The sequence below is a fragment of the Oryctolagus cuniculus genome, chromosome 6 (assembly GCF_051225735.1).
Source record: "Oryctolagus cuniculus isolate XC-2025 breed Fujian yellow rabbit chromosome 6, ASM5122573v1, whole genome shotgun sequence".
In the NCBI taxonomy this organism is placed as follows: Eukaryota; Metazoa; Chordata; class Mammalia; order Lagomorpha; family Leporidae; genus Oryctolagus; species Oryctolagus cuniculus.
Genome location: NC_142872.1, coordinates 97,412,042 through 97,428,294, shown reverse-complemented (window position 1 = coordinate 97,428,294; position 16,253 = coordinate 97,412,042). Strand labels below are relative to the sequence as shown.

The window sequence follows — 16,253 nt, the reverse complement described above, 5'->3', positions numbered from 1 at the left end:
TAAAAAGGCCAGCTTCATTTTCTTCATTTGTATTATGAAGAGTTTCTACATGACCCCAAAGATACAATGAAACCTATGAGAGATAGTATTAAGGCAAAGAATTTTTGTCTACCATGTCCTCTTTAAACATTGATTTTTATCTTCTTTCACAGGGAGGAAACTTTGCAAAAACATGTGAGCATTTCCATGCTATAAGAAAGGAACCATGTTTTATGATAGGAATAAATTTTGGTTGTATATTTTTGCAGTGAAAAATGTACTTTTATTTAATATTTCACAGTTTAGTAGGCGACTAAAGCAGCATTGAAATTGCATCCTTTGAATAAGGCAAGCTCCATTTCATTGTCAGATGCAAACTAGAGATTTTAGTGCAAAATACAAATATAAAGCAGACATTTGTTTAAGCAAACAAGCAATTTGTTCATGAGTATATCCGATCCTTATTTGAAAGAGGTGTAGGCTCTGCTCAGCCATTCACATTTGAGGACTATAAACTGTCCCATTGTCCATTAAAATGACCCTATTGGCAGACCAAGACCTGGAACACCAGTTTCTTCTGTGAGATGAAACAATGCCTGCTATTAACTGCAGGGATGTGCTGACAGTGTAGCCGCCACGGGAGCCCAAAGTGAGTCATGACATGGGAAAGATAATAGACTGATAAAGGTATTCTATTACCTTTATCCCAGTTTTCCTCTAGGGAAGTACCTTATTGAACATTAGATGTCTGGGTAAGGTTGGCATGGTCTTGCTGTAGTGCCCCAAATTTGCGGACATTTATTTCAGAAAGAATTTTATCAGAATATATCAGATAGACACAACAGGTTTGGTTGAGTCTTTAACTCAACCTGAAAATAAAGGGCTAGACTAATTCCAGGGTTTGTGTTTTTCTTGCTATAACAAACCAAGTCCAGTCTTTAAAAATCATTCTCAGTAGTCTTTGGATCAGATACTGTTTTCTGAGTTTGATACATTATGAAACTTTTTAAAAAGACCAAGTTAAGATATGCTGCCAGAACTGCATGCCTTTATTTAGTCTTGGCTTATAGAGGGGGAAAAGTAAACAATACTTTTTTCCCAATTGCTCTATTGTGAAGGACTAGATTCTCCTTTTTAATAATTAGTCCTTGGGAAAGAGTTCTTTTTTAAGTTATTTGAGAAATTCAGAGACTTGACAGAGATAGAGAGTGTTCCCTGCGACTGCTTCCCTCTCCACAATGCCCTCAATGGCTGGGACTTGGCCAAAACTGAGACCAGGAGCTGGGAACTCAATCTAGGTCTCCCACATGTGTGGCAGGAGCTCAAAGGCTTGAGCAATCAGTACTGCCTCCCCGGGTCTGCCTTAGCAGGAAGCTGAAGTCAGGAGCCAGAGCTGGGTGTCAAAAGCAGGTACTCTGATAAGGGGATGCAGATGTCTTAACACTAGGCAAAAAACCCACCCCAGAAAACAGTGTTTAAACTATCATTTTCTATGAGAAAGGACACCACCATGCTAATTCATGATTTTTTAATGTACTGTGCTGGTCTACATACTACCCATTGGGATAAAAGCACTTCTCTGTTGCACAAGTGGGATAATGTTGACTTGGAAGCATGAAGAAAGCATTTTATATAGGAAGTTCAAGTGCTAAAATGCTGGTTACCCACATTTTACGTACTCTGTGACTTCCTTTTGTTCATTAGGAAAGGAAAGCTGTTTTGAGAGGATAATTCAAAGGTTCGGAAGAAAAGTGGTATATGTTGTCATAGGAGATGGCGTGGAAGAAGAACAAGGAGCAAAAAAGGTGAGTGTTCCCAGAGAGTGCATCTCATGCTGTTTCATTTTTATTGGTTCTCAAAATTCTGATTCTTCTACCATTTTAACAAGTTCCATTTCTTGGAAACAGATTATGAACATGTACAGAGATGTAAGCACTGAAACCAGGGCAGAGCAGAAATCAGTAAATCTGAAGTGATTTTTTTGGCATGGGGGTGTGCACAAGTTAAAGGCCCATGGTGTTCGGTCTTCACAGAACGTAGACTTAGTGAGCAGAAACGTAGGTTTAGTGGTGCAGCCATCATCCATAGCAGGCATCGCCAGGTGGTCCAAACCTTGTTGCCTAAGCTCGGATGCAGCCTATGAAACTTTCAGTCATCAGCTCGGAAAGCCTCTATCAGTCGGTCAGAGCTGGTTTGCAAGGTGGAAAGTCTTTGCTGCCATAGAGGGCTTGATGCCTTATTTTCATCACCACTTCAGTGCCTGCCCCTCCCAGGGCACTGGGGAGGGCAGAGGGGAGTAGCCCCGACTATCCTGCTCCTGACTCCCAGCAGATGTAATTCACTTTGAGCAGCAGCTTTGTCAGTCGGCACCTCGTTGTGTATTTTCTTTAAAGAGGGAGACGCCTGTTCCTCAGCCTGGTACCTAAAGTCTTTCTCCTCCCCACAACCCACACTGAAGACATGCCCATATGCCGCCCTTCCTTTGCTCAGCACTTTATTTCTCTGTTGCTTCTTGCAATGATTCTTTTCCCCAGTCACTTTTTCTCACTGTCTTACTGTTCAAGACACAGTTTATGCACCTTTTCTATTTCCTCTATTTTTAAGAACTCGATGATAGTGGTACTCAGTTATGATTTAACTGGAGAAGTTGTAATGGGAAATAGTTTGAATTCTTGAGCCACAGAGCCCAGGGTTTGAATTATGGTTCTGCCACTTACCCATTCTGTGACTTTCAACAAGTTATTTAACCCTTCTCTCTCCCTTTCCTTGTCTATAAAAACAGGGATAGTTATAGTGCCTTGCTCATTAGGCTATTTTGAGGATTAGCTTTAGTTGACCTAAGTAAGTCCCTTAAAACAGAGCCTGTTATGCATAAAGTATGCAACAAATGGTAGCCCTTGTTACTAATTTTGCGTGTATGTGCCTGCTTCTACCATAAAATATGAGCTTGAGAGGGTTCAGAATCTTATTTTCTTGCTTTGTTGTTTGAAACTCTGACTTCAAGTTCTAACTCCCTAAATCTTGGCACAGTTGTACTCTATACAAGTTTCTTGGGTTGAAAAGCATGAAATATTTCATGAGATAATTAGTAACATAATTTTTGCCTCCCTCCCTCAACACCCTCATAAAAATCCTCGTTTGTTTCCATAAAGGATACAATAAAGGCACCAGGTTATAGATGGCAGTATAGAATGTTCAGTATAATACGTGGCCAGCCTTCCTGAAGATAGCTCAGTTCACCTTCAGTGTCTATGAATTTCAGTAAAGACACAGGCACAGACCCTCATTCTGTAAATAATAGATGGTGTCACGGATACACTTGGATGCAGAATGTGCTCAGTTTCACACGCTGCATGAGCATGGCTGGTGCTGGTGCTCACACACACACTTCCAGTCCACCAGCGCTTGATGCCACGTAGCTCTGGCCATCGAAGCACCGCTTGTAACCTTCCCGCTTCAACAGTTGTCAGCCACGGTTGTCATTTGGTACCTCTGTTTGTCCTTTGGGTTGTTTTCATAAAATGAAAACATTTCCAGACTAAATTAAAATCTCCTAAAACTCAGTCCTGGAGAGTTAAAGAGAATATTTGTGGGAATGTTTGTCTCCTTCCTAGAGAAGCTTCTGGAACTCCAAGGCTATTCCTAACCACAAGTGGGCAGGTTGCATAGAACAGATCTGCAACACTAAGCAGTGAGGAATTGAAAGACAGCCTATCAAGCCAATGGGGCCTGTGGCTCTGCCCTCCAGGTGGGCCTCTCTCCCTTGGCTGTTCACCAAAAGTTTAATTTTAGGAGAAAGTTGCCAAAATGTGGCTTCCTAGCTTGTGGTGAGGCAGAGGGCTGCATAAGAAAGCAATCAATGGAAATGCACAGGAGACAAGTCAAAGCCTTTGGGCCCTCTCAAAGTTCCTGTGGGTGGGTGGGTCCCGTCCTAAACCTGTCTGAGAAGTGTGCTTCTTTGAAGTTTGAGTTTGGTGACCACAACATGGAAAAACTAAAGGAATTCTGGGTTTGATGTTAGAACTTAAAGTAGTAATAGGACAAGAGTATTTGCTGACTCTGAAGAACAGTTCAAATTGTTTCCACTGTTGGTCTTTAGACATGCTGTTCTTTTTACACACAGCACACCAAAGAGAAATTAGACAGCCACCTGCAAATAGTGTTCTTGAATTTTGTGACTGTGCATGGGCCTTCGTGATTTCAGCCTTGGTTCATGGATGATTATAGATGCTTAGCATATAAAATATCTTTGCGTCTTGAGAGCTGCTCTGTTGTATGTGTCTGTAAGATGTACAGATTTTTCAGAATGTGCAGATTCATAATAATCTCACAAAAGATTCAGATATTCTATCACTCAGAGTGACAGGTTGAATATTCCTTTTCTAATTTTATTGAAGGAGAGCTTTTGTTGAGCATTTTTAGGTTAACTGTCATTTAAACAGCAGTCCTTTGTGTATGAATTAGAAGGCAAGGGTCAAATAATTCACAATAGATGAGGATGTTTAAATATAGTTTTCTAGTCTCTACTTTTTTAAAGAAATAAATTGGGGCCGGCACTGTGGCGCAGTGGGTTAAAGCCCTGGCTTGAAGCATCCCCTATGGGCGCCGGTTCTAGTCCCGGCTGCTCCTCTTCCAATTCAGCTCTCTGCTATGGCCTGGGAAAGCAGTGGAGGATGGCTCGAGTCCTTGGGCCCCTGCACCCAAGTGGGAGACCCAGAGGAAGCTCCTGGCTTCGGACTGGCGCAGCTCCAGCCATTGCGGCCATCTAGGGAGTGAACCAGCGGATGGAAGACTTCTCTCTCTGTCTTTACCTCTCTGTAACTCTGTCTTTCAAACAAATAAAATAAATCAAGAGATGGCTATGCATGCTGAAAAAGATTAATGATGGGTAACAAGAACTGCTAGTAATTTTTATAAATCCTCAAAGCTATAACAAAGGAATCCCTCAACCTATTTCACAGTTGAGAAAACTGAAGCACACCAAATTGCACAGTTGGAAAGTAAACAAACTAGAATTTGAATCCAGTATTTCCTTTGACCACAAGATTTAGCTCAAAGTTTCTTCAGATTATAAACTGCATTTATATTAAGCAGGAGTTGATTTACAAAAGAAAATTACATGCTTTTTTTAAAAACAAAGTATGAAAATTTTATTTCTTCCCTTTTGGGTGGCAGATATAATTATGAATCTTCTTCAATTATGCATTTATGATTAAAATTTTAAAAATAATATCAATTCTAATATATACCATATTTATTGAGAAATTTAAATTATTAAGTAAAATTAATAGTAAACCATTGAAGTTCTGCGCCTTTGAATGCTAAAATGTTTTTCAAAATTGAAACCAATCCACATTGCATCTCCAAGTCTCGTGGGCCCTTTTAAAATAGAACACAGCATTCTTTTCCCGTTAGATATGCCTTTTTATCTCATAAAGCTAGAAACAGGTTTTTGAGCCCAGAAATGCTAATCAATAATTTTGCCAGTTATTTGTTTCATTAATGGTCAATTCAAGTCTGTTCTGTCATCCTTAAGTCTCTTTGCCAGGACACTTCTAGAGCTTTCATTGGTAATTTAATCTAAATCTATAATGATAAGATTTCTCAAAACCTTCAAAGAGAAAACATCAGAAATACCCGTTTTCATAAAGGAACAACTCCACTCTCAAGGTATCTCTTTCAAGAGTTTCCATGAGTGTGTTTTTGTTCCTAGAAAGCCTGCCTATAAAGAATAAGGGATGCTGTATACCTATGCAAGTCATTCTTTGACTCACAGCCTATTTGTCCCCAAATGCCTGCAACAGGAGTGTCTGGGCCAGGCCAAGCCGGGAACCAAGAAGTCAATTCAGGTCCCCCACGTGGGTGTCAGGTACTCAGCCACTTGACTCATCACCTGCTCCCCAGAGTGTGCATTAGCAGGAAACTGTAATTGGAAACAGAGCTAGAAATTAAACCTAGACACTCCAGTATGGGATGTGGGCATTGCAAGCAGCATTCTTTGTTTGTTTTTTAAGATTTATTTTATTTGAGAGGCAGAGTTAGAGAAAGAAGGAGACACACACAGATCTTTAGATCCATTGGTTCACTCCCCAAATGGCTGCAACAGGTAGGAGCTTCATCTAGGTCTCCCAAGTGGGTGCAGGGACCCAAGCACTTGGGTCGTCCTCTTCTGCTTTCCCAGGTGCATTAGCAGGGAGATTGATCAGAAGTGGATCAGCTGGGACTCACTCAAACCAGTGCCTATATGGGATGGCCGAGTCACAGGCAGAGGCTTTACCTGCTATGCAAGCAGCATCTTTTTTTTTTTTTTTTTTTTTTTTTTTTTTAGATATTTATTTGTTTGTTTTGACAGGTAGAATAACAGACAGTGAGAGAGAAAGGTCTTCCTTCCATTGGTTCACTCCCCAAATGGCTGCAACAGATGGAGCTGTGCCGATCCAAAGCCAGGATCCAGGTGTTTCTTCCTGGTCTCCCATGTGGGTGCAGGGGCCCAAGCACTTGGGCCATCCTCTACTGCCTTCCCAGACCATAGCAGAGAGCTGGACTGGAAGAGGAGCAGCTGGGACTAGAACTGGCGCCCATAGGGGATGCGGGCACTGCAGGCGGAGGAAAACCTAGTGCGCCATGGCGCCAGCCCAGCAAGCAGCATCTTAACTAACTGCTGTGCAAAAATGCCTGCCCCAACTTTTGTCTTTTGTTGTCAGAATATACCAGGACTCCTAATGCTCTACTATAATACGTCTTGAGGAAAAATAATTGGACATATACATAATTTAAAGAGTCAAGACTAGTCTCCTGTCCACTGATGTCTATTTTTCATTTCTAGAGTAAAACTGGCCTTGCTAAATTAACTGTACTTTTCAACTAACTATTTGAAATAAATCTCTTGTAACACAGGAGAAAAAATGGCAAGCATATACTTTTCTGCATAATGACAAAGGTTTCATCAAAAAAAAATTTAACCATGCAGAGCCAAAGCTGCTAAAGCCTAAGATGAAGCAGGGAACCTGACTACGAATGCTTGATTCTAAACTGTTTCATTAGAACAGTACAAGCAGCTTTTGTGGGGAAAAAAATCTAACATTTGTAACATGGGTTTTTTAGTTGTAGTTTTATTTCCACAGACATTACAATCATAAAACTCATTGTTACTTGATGTTGGTCAGGTCATTCATTAGTACATAATGATCACTTGCTGTATGCCATATTTGAATGGGATTTCATCTTCATCCTTAAACCGCTCGTTTCTGTGTGGAGAAGAAGCAGAGACACAAATAGGAGAGCAATGCTGCAAGACGTGTTTCTTAATGAGTCTATACAGTTATCTCGCTCCTGAATCTTTCTTTTACAATTTGAGAAGTATTTGCAAGCTTTTCTAGAAATAATATGAAAACACAGATTGTTTTTAACACAAATGGTAACTCTACATTTTTTAGTACCTGCTTTCTTCACTTAGCAATCTATCCTGGCCTGTATTCCCTCCTGGGGCTGGTCAGGAGGTTCCTAGTATTTACTGTTAACAGACAGTTGTGCGGTGATCAGCCTTTATGAGGCTCATGCACATGCAAGGGAGGCTGTGGGATGAATCCCTAGAAGTGCCATACTTGAGCCAGAAGGTGTGTGCTTTAGTAATTCAGCAAAATTCTATTTACATGTGCGTGTTCATGGACCTAGCTTTTTATGTGATTGATGTTATATATAACCATAAGGGATGGATGCAAAATAATCTTAGTAGGACAGATAAGGTGTTTTGGAGAGTCACACCTATAGATAAGAGAGAAAAGAAAGATGTGTCCCCATTTTCCCATTAGGGAATACTGACTTACGTGTGTTCATCTAGGCCTGGGTTTCTCTCATTATATGCCTAGTCTTGGTTCATGAATCATATACACATCATGGTTGCAGTCATTGTTTTTGTTAAGATTTGTGGGCCACTCTATTTTCAGTCCCAGGGTTCTAGGATCTCCATTTGGGTATCCCATGTCATATCCATCTGAATACAAGCAAATGAATTCAGGTGTCCCAAACCTGTTTGTCCACTCAACCAACTCATCACCGAGTTGCTTGGATTCTGTCTTCACAATTGTGTCTGTCTCCCATCTGTTGCTCCCAGCTTTCTGTTCTCACTCTGTGTGGTTTCTCTGCTCCTAGCCTGATACACCCTCAGTCCATATCTCCCTGACTTCTGCCCTAAATTATTTAAAATACTTTCTGCCAGGTGTCTTCCAGCATTGAGGAAATGTTAATCTCACTTCCCGTCCATTTAGAAGGTTAAAAATCCAAACCCCAAAATATTTCTACCTTAGACAGTCTTCTTCTTTATAAGTCTCTATACTGAACACACCATTCCAGCCCCATTCTTCCCAAACTAACTACAGAAAATGTCTTGTGCATCGCACCTGTCAGCCTTGTCATACACATGCATTGCCTTGTAAGTGGGAGTCCCATCCTCATTCCCATATACCTCTCCAGTGTGGCTCATTCTTCAAATTCAACACAAGCCCAGCTACCTTACACTTGACCTCTTCTCTCTGAGTTTGTCCTTATGATCCATAATCCCACACTGCCTTACATTGTCATGAAATTGTTAACAATAGGTACATCTTGCCTGCCTGGCGATTCTGGGCAGTAGGGGCATGTGTCCTATCTTGTATTGTACAATGCGTATCTAAAATAACAACTTCATCTGTGATCCAGATAATAGTAATAGCAAAGTTGTAAAATTTCCACTGAACTCTCATTTTACTGATAAAGAAACTGGGGCTCTAAGTGCATGTAGTTAATGTTGGAGTTGAGAGTATAACTCAGGTCTCCTAATTCTAGCATGCACTTTGCTTTTCCTCTCTTGCCAGCATTTCTCTCTGATATCATATAAGAAATATTTGGTCCAATGACCAACCACTGATGCAAGAAACAGCACTGTTTACTTTGTACCCGCTAGTCCTGGGAAGCTCTTGCTAATGCATAAAATCTTTGCATCAATACAAGGGTACTTCAAAGAATTCATGGAAAATACAATTAAAATTTGAGTTTATTTTGGTACAAAGGAAAGTCCATAGTTTTTTTCATGATACCTATTTTTCATGTATTATGCAAAAAAATTGCACCAAAATACCTTATACCTTGGATTCCATTTTCCCATGATCCCTTTGAAGTAGCCTCCTATATGCTTAGCTGCAGTATTAGCTGTAGTTACTTGCTCACATGAGTTTGAGTCACCTGGCCTCTCCTCTAGACTTGGTCTTAGGATGTACAGTTCTTAGAGAAGTCCACTGTTTCTGTGAGCATGAAAATGCTGACTTAGGCAGACCTCATGACCCTTCATGTAAAGATGGGTAATGTTGAAGGAGGGGCTGGAGGTGCTGCCCTCAGGTGGGAGAGTTTCCCAGCGTCTGCCATCTCTAACTGTAGAACCTATGGCACTGCTAAAAGGCATAGCCCCAGCACTGTTGCATGGCGATGCCTTGTATTTCATATATTCTACAGGCAGAGTGCATCAGTTGAACTAGTTTTTGACCATGTGGTTCTTATTACTATTCTGTTCAGGAAGACTGAAGTCATTAGTACCAGGATACTTCAAAAAGCCCATGAAAAATGGAATTAAGAGTTTATGTTGGTGCAAAAAAGTCAGATCCATGCATATGAGTGGTCTTTAAAATGTTCATAGTAAACACACATGAAAAACCTATGCATGGATCTCAAAAAATTTTGCAACAAAATAAATATCTTTAGATCCAGTTTTAAATGAACTATTTGAAGTTCCATAATATTTTGGTGCAAGTAAACCAAATCAGGGCTCTTTGTGGATAAGGTCACCTTTTCAAAAAAGGCTGATTTTAAACTAAAAGTTTAAATTTGGGGCTGGCATTATAGCATAGTGGGTTAAGTCACCACCTGTAACACTAGCATCCCACATGGTACTAGTTTGAGATCTGGCTGCTCGACTTAAATCCATGCATAGTATTCATGAGCTTTCTGAAACCCCTATGTATCTGTAGGGAGCTTGTCTGTGAGAAGCAGGTCTAGATTCAGATAATCTGTGTGGAAAAGAATTTGACCTTGTTCTCAAAAAAAAAAAAAATTCCACCTCTTTGAAGCATGAGAGTTGTTCTGAAAATTTCTGGATGGTTGTCTACAGAAACATCATCATCCTTTGTCACATCCTGAAATAAGTGATGTCAGGTAAGATGTATGGAAGGGCAGTGAGTAGCTGGCACATCTAAGAAAGAAAATCCTGTGGCTGGCATTGTGGCACAGTGGGTTAACACACTGCCTAGGATGTCCACATCCCCTGTCAGGGTACCTGTTGGAGTCTATGTGCTTTGCTTCTGATCCAGCTCCATACTAATATGCCTGGGAAGGCAGCAATGATGGCCCTCCCTGCCCCAGCATTTGCAGCCATTTGGGGAGTAAACCAGTGGACACATTTCTCACTCTGTCTCTCCCCTACCCCTGTTGCTATGCCTTTAAAATAAATAAATGTTTTAAAAGAAGATAATAAAAAGGTTATAAAAATAAAATATCTAGTAGATAGTTAAATGTAAAATAATATTATATACAGTTGAATACTTGAAAACAGTAATAAATTCTTTCTTTAGACCTGAAGCATTTAAAGTGGATTTGAGATTAAGCCATAAAATGAGCAGGATGCTGAATGGCATATACTGTATGTATATATAATTTCAAATATGTTTGAGTGTATGTGTGTGTGTGTATACATATATATACACATATATATATATGAAAATAAAGTAAAGTGTTTATGGTGGGTATCTGGGTACAAGTGATTTAAATTTCTTTATATCTTATGATATTATCTTATATCTTACGAGTATGTTACAGTATGCATGAATTTCTCTATTTAAAAAATATGGAAAGATTTCTATACTATAAGTGATCAAACATTTTTCCAACCCAAATCTATAAATTACAGAATCATAGTTACTCAGATTTTCCACTGTCTCTTTCCCATCACAGAGACTTATGCTACGATCCTGGAGAACAGTTAGGAGGCATTATGGGATATGGGCGTTTGATTCAGCCCAGACCTGATATAAATCTTGGCTTCATTCCTTACCAGTTATTATTTAAACCTGTCTTCTTCTCTAAGCCCCATTTTTTTCATCAGTAAAATCCAACAGTAGTATCTGTCCTCGACATACATAGCATTGCACCTGGCACAATATCCAGTAAGTCATACCTGTCATACTGTTACTGAAAACCCTGTATCTCCTGACTCTTGCAGTCATAGTACCAGCCATGCCCCCCCTCTATGCTAACAATGAGTTGTTCCTTTTTCTTCTGTCTCATGAGCCACACCAGAGTGCTCATCTGAATGTCCATCCTTTCATACCTAGTTCAACTACCACCTCTTTTCTGGCATTTCCCTAGTTAGGAATTATTATTCTTAATTCCCCCCTTCCTACTCCTCTTATAACATATAGATAAATTCTTCGGATTGTTGTACATTTCTGCTACTCACCCATGGATTGTGAAAGGGGGGGCCAGGACCATATGCATCTAGGACTCTTTTACACTTAGAACACTATGCCTGCAAACTACAAAAAAAAAAAAAAATCCACCAATGAACACAATGCTCATCTTGCAATCTAAAGTTGTCATATGGTGTATCTTACTAAAAATCTACAAATAGATCTTTAGAATTCATTTCTATATTATTCTATTTTTGAAGGATAAAATATATACATATCCCATAATAGTATTGACTCGAAAAAGCCTGCATTAGACATTAAAATATCATATATGACTTCAGCAGCTAATTGGAGGAAAAGACATTGTTGTTTGTTTTGTTTCTTGACAGGCAGAGTGAGACAGTGAGAGAGAGAAAGGTCTTCCTTTTTCTGTTGGTTCACCCCTCAAATGGCCACCACGTCTGGTGCGCTATGCCGATCTGAAGCCAGGAGCCAGGTGCTTCCTCCTGGTCTCCCATGCGGGTGCAGGGCCCAAGTACTTCGGCCATCTTCCACTGCCTTCCCAGGCCACAGCAGAGAGCTGGACTGGAAGAGGAGCAACTGGGACAGAACTGGCGCCCCAACCGGGACTAGAACCCAGGGTACCGGCACTGCAGATAGAGGATTAGCCAAATGAGCCGCAGCACCGGCGGCAAACACATTGTTAATAAATAAGTTTGCATCCTAGTAACAGTTAAATGATCTACATTGAAATAGTATTTTCCATTGCCACCTAAAGATAAAAGGGAAAAGCATCAGAAAACCACTCTCATATCTGTTTGCTTCTATGCCAGATTTTCTTAGTCTGAAATTCTCCAAAATGATTCAGAACTATAATTAAAAATTATACTCTAGCCTCCACATTATTCTGTGTAACAAAAGATTATCACATGGGCCAAACAGAATTGTGTCCTGTGAAAGATGATTATTTTCTTTAAGAAAATAATGTTGTTGATGCAGAAATACTTGTTTATTCTTCAAGGATCTCACAAACACCTCCATCATTTAAACTATATTTTTAGATTATCCTCTAAATAACAAGTACAAAAAGCAAAAGAACAAGCCACCTAAGAAGTCGATTTAGAGATTTTCACATATGATAAAGCCATTTAAAGGTCAATATGAAGACTGTCAGGAATAATTGAACAAAATTGCTTCATATAGGAGTCAGATAAAGTTCAGAAAAATGTAAATACTCCCAACTAAGAAAAATTGCTTAGACTCATAAAACACAGGCTTTTAAAATCTTTAAGCATTAAAAAATTCACTGAATACATCTTCTGAAAAGCAACTGTTTTGAGCAAAGTTTCATTCACTGTTTTTAAAGTTTGGAACTGACATTCAAGTACAGTGTAGATCTACATAAGAAATAGCCATCAGCTTCTAAAACCAGTCAGACTTAAGATTGCATTTTAAAACTGCAGTATTCTTTGGGGAGGATTTAGTTTGAGCATTGTTTTAAGCAGATGTCATGTTAGGTGGCAGTTTGCATGTTATTGCAGCACTGGGCTGAGCAGTGTACTGGATTGCAAAGTGGGGTTGGACTGGGTGTACTGTCTATCCTCACCATGTGTCCCTCCTCGTCCACCTGCAGCACGCCATGCCCTTCTGGAGAATCTCTAGTCATTCAGACCTCATGGCTCTACATCATGCCTTGGAACTGGAGTACCTGTAACATCCACGTGGCCTTGGAAACCACACAACAGCCCTGAGATCAGGGACAAATCCAACCGGCATGAGTCTTGTATCAACGCTGGACTCCAGGACTTAGCAATTTCAACATACTGATATGCAGCTGCTGTCGGTCTCAACCCCTGCCCTTCTGGTCCCTGGAAGACCACACCTGTTTGTTCAGAACAGCTGTTGACTCTAGTACTGTGAATCCAACAAAAATAAGCCATGAGAATGTTCTAGCACAGTGTGATGTGTCTCCGCCACATTCACTACACGGTTCAAACCTGTGAAGAAAGGACCTGCAGACATTTCAGTTTTTCGCATTTTCAATGTGACATAAACAGCTTCTCAGCTACAGCAAACTTGATGCACAACAAAAACTGAACTGTGTTTCCTGAATACCAGTGGAGGAATTTCTTGTAAAGAAGGTTTACTTTTGGTGTCTCATACCCAGGGTAATCTGTACATCTCTACTTATTTATGAACAGACTTTTTTTAAAAAAACAAAAACAAAAACAAACCACAGCTTTATGGAGGTATAACTCACATACCATTCATTTCACCTAGACAATTTGACATCAAATAATTGAAGAGACAATAGTATAAGAAATAAGTGATTAACACGACGTGGCAAGTACTCTGAATTTTAGCACATCGCAAAGTAGTTTAAAGTATGTCTAATTTAAACATATAATATGTACATCACTGAGACAATCATGTACAGAAAGAATTTTTGGTGTAAATTTGTAATAATGGATGATTCTTTTACATATTGTTAAGGGAAATGCTATTGAAAGGTAGCAATGCCTTGATGGTGAAGCATGAGGCAACACGTGTACAAAGTCACGTGCAGTGCCTTATCAAAGTATTGGGTATAAATATGTAGATAAAGGAAGTTCTTTTTTTTTTTTTTTTTTTAGATAATGTTGTCAAGACCAAAAGCATGGCTGTCAAGTGTCAATGAGGATTTTGTTTTCCAATTTTTTCCCCTATCAATTCTTCTAAGATTTTTCCAATGCTGTTTGGAGGGCCTTGATGGAATAACACAGCGATTTCTTAATTTTTAAAAATAAAAGTCCTCTTCTAACCTCACTTTTTCATTTCAACACTATTGTATTATATGTAACTACTTGGAAAAAATGATTATGCAAATGTTTCTTCCCACAGAAAGATTACAGAAGATAGATATATTTTATTAATAAAATGGCTCATGAATTGGAATCTAGCAAGGTTTTCATGTGCTCAGAATTGTTACTGTGTCTGCATTTTGTTGGATAGATAAAGGAGGACATTACCACATAGCTGACAATCAGCAGAACTTTGTATTACTCCCTGCACTCGCATTCTGTCTTCCTCTCAGAGCAAAGTTCATTGCGAGCAGTGGACATAGCCTGATCATTATCACCAAGGAATCATGGTACTCTCTACCTACGTTATGTCTTATGTGGCCAGCCTGCATCTGGAGAATTAAAAAATGTCACCTTTGTCATAACAAAGTTTCTTCAGAAGTCATCAGTTTGGGTGCTACTTGCTCTCACCCAAAGCTTTTCATTGTCATGAAATTGCTCCAGGTGAATTTTCTTTCATGTTGTATTGGAAGAAAAAACAAAACCACCAGCTATGACCTGGAGTAGCTAAAGAACTACTCCACCCTTTACTGACGTTTCATGTTGCTGCTAGAATTCATCATTTGTGAATTCTCCAAATTGTTTAAATTAACAGTTAGATTCATTTTTTTTCCTTTTTGTGTGAAGCAAACAGAAGCTGACAATTTTTTAGCCTTTTCATTGTATGTTTTTGTACTCTGCAGACTGAAAATGCAAAGTTTATCTGGGCCTTACTGTATAAAGGTGTGTTGTGTCCACAGTTGTGTACAGAATTCTTGTTAATTTCGTGTTTAAGTTAATAAAATTGATTTGTGAAGTACTGTAAGCTCCTTGATGGCAGCACCATAATTTTCTCATGCTTATAGGAAATAAGGATCTTAGCTGCATTAGAGTGCTCAAAGTCCAAGAAAAGGAAGCTGTACGAAGCAGTTGCTGTGATGGCTTTATCAGCCCTTTATGGGACTAAACTGGAAGGGTAACAGCTGTTTCCTGGATCACTGTTAAGAACTGATGAATGGAAAATCTCTTTACTTCCCCCAGAATAATACAAACCGGGCCCTACTATAGAACAGAACTCAGCACACACTAGCCTAAGTCTCACTCATTACCACAGGACAGTAATATGAAGCAGTTTCATCAACAAAGAACACCCACAACGTGTACTTCTATGATTCAGCCAGATTAATCACTGACAGCTATAAAACAACACTACTTGCTGCCTCCTGAGAACTTACTTTTAGAAACACAACACTCAGCTGGTGCTCACTAGGCTAATCCTCCGCCTTGCGGCGCCGGCACACCAGGTTCTAGTCCCAGTCGGAGCGCCGGATTCTGTCCCGGTTGCCCCTCTTCCAGGCCAGCTCTCTGCTGTGGCCCGGGAGTGCAGTGGAGGATGGCCCAAGTGCCTGGGCCCTGCACCCCATAGGAGACCAGGAGAAGTACCTGGCTCCTGCCATCGGATCAGCGTGGTGCGCTGGCCGCAGCGGCCATTGAAGGGTGAACCAACAGCAAAAGGAAGACCTTTCTCTCTGTCTCTCTCTCTCTCACTGTCCACTCTGCCTGTCAAAAAAAAAAAAAAAAAAAAAAAAAAAAAAGAAACACAACATTGAAACACATGGAGATCAAACATGCAGTTGTCTAACCCATATATCAGGCCCATGGTATGCAGTTTTCACATGCATACACTGGGCCAAGCAGCCTGAATAATGAGGTAGTTGAGCATGCTCAGGCACCCCAAGTACACAAAGAATTTGGAGAAAAATCTTTAAAGAATTGTGGGGGTGGGATGTGGAGAGTAAAGGGACTTTTAGGTCTCAGGTGAAGAAAGTATGAAAAATAGGCCAAAAGGAGAGCACAAAGCTAGAGGATGTATTTGCTGAGGCATCATTGCTAACATGCCACCCCTGGTCATGGGGTTTAAAGGGTTCCTTTTTGTCCATGGATTAGAGCTCAGATTTCTCCCCCTTGGTATTATAGAGGCTCCACCTTCTTGCCAGGATCATCTCCTCATTATCATAATGCA

At 40.0% G+C, this 16,253-nt stretch overlaps 1 protein-coding gene and 1 long non-coding RNA gene across 51 annotated transcripts in view; one reads left to right on the top strand and one right to left on the bottom strand.

Annotated features, from left to right (window-relative positions):
* EYA1 (EYA transcriptional coactivator and phosphatase 1) overlaps positions 1-15,056 on the top strand; it is a 371,713-nt gene extending 356,657 nt beyond the window's left edge. For 41 of the 46 annotated variants that reach the window (XM_089335376.1, XM_017341392.4, XM_089335389.1 and 38 more), the window contains 2 exons: positions 1,684-1,784; positions 13,045-15,056. In XM_089335376.1, the coding sequence (XP_089191502.1) occupies positions 1,684-1,784; positions 13,045-13,125 (182 nt within the window). In that variant the 3' untranslated portion in view covers positions 13,126-15,056. Of the gene's footprint in view, positions 1-1,683; positions 1,785-10,577; positions 10,646-13,044 lie in introns of all 46 variants that reach the window. The other 5 variants (XR_016235724.1, XR_016235723.1, XR_016235727.1 and 2 more) reach the window with 1 other exon arrangement.
* The window catches only part of LOC138849921 (uncharacterized), a 103,107-nt gene continuing 93,471 nt past the window's right edge, over positions 6,618-16,253 (bottom strand). For 3 of the 5 annotated variants that reach the window (XR_016235732.1, XR_016235729.1, XR_011389131.2), the window contains 2 exons: positions 11,462-11,537; positions 6,618-7,226 (listed from right to left, as the gene is read on the bottom strand). This is a non-coding gene — a long non-coding RNA (uncharacterized LOC138849921). Of the gene's footprint in view, positions 7,227-11,461; positions 11,538-13,042; positions 13,424-16,253 lie in introns of those variants that run through there. The other 2 variants (XR_016235733.1, XR_016235734.1) reach the window with 2 other exon arrangements.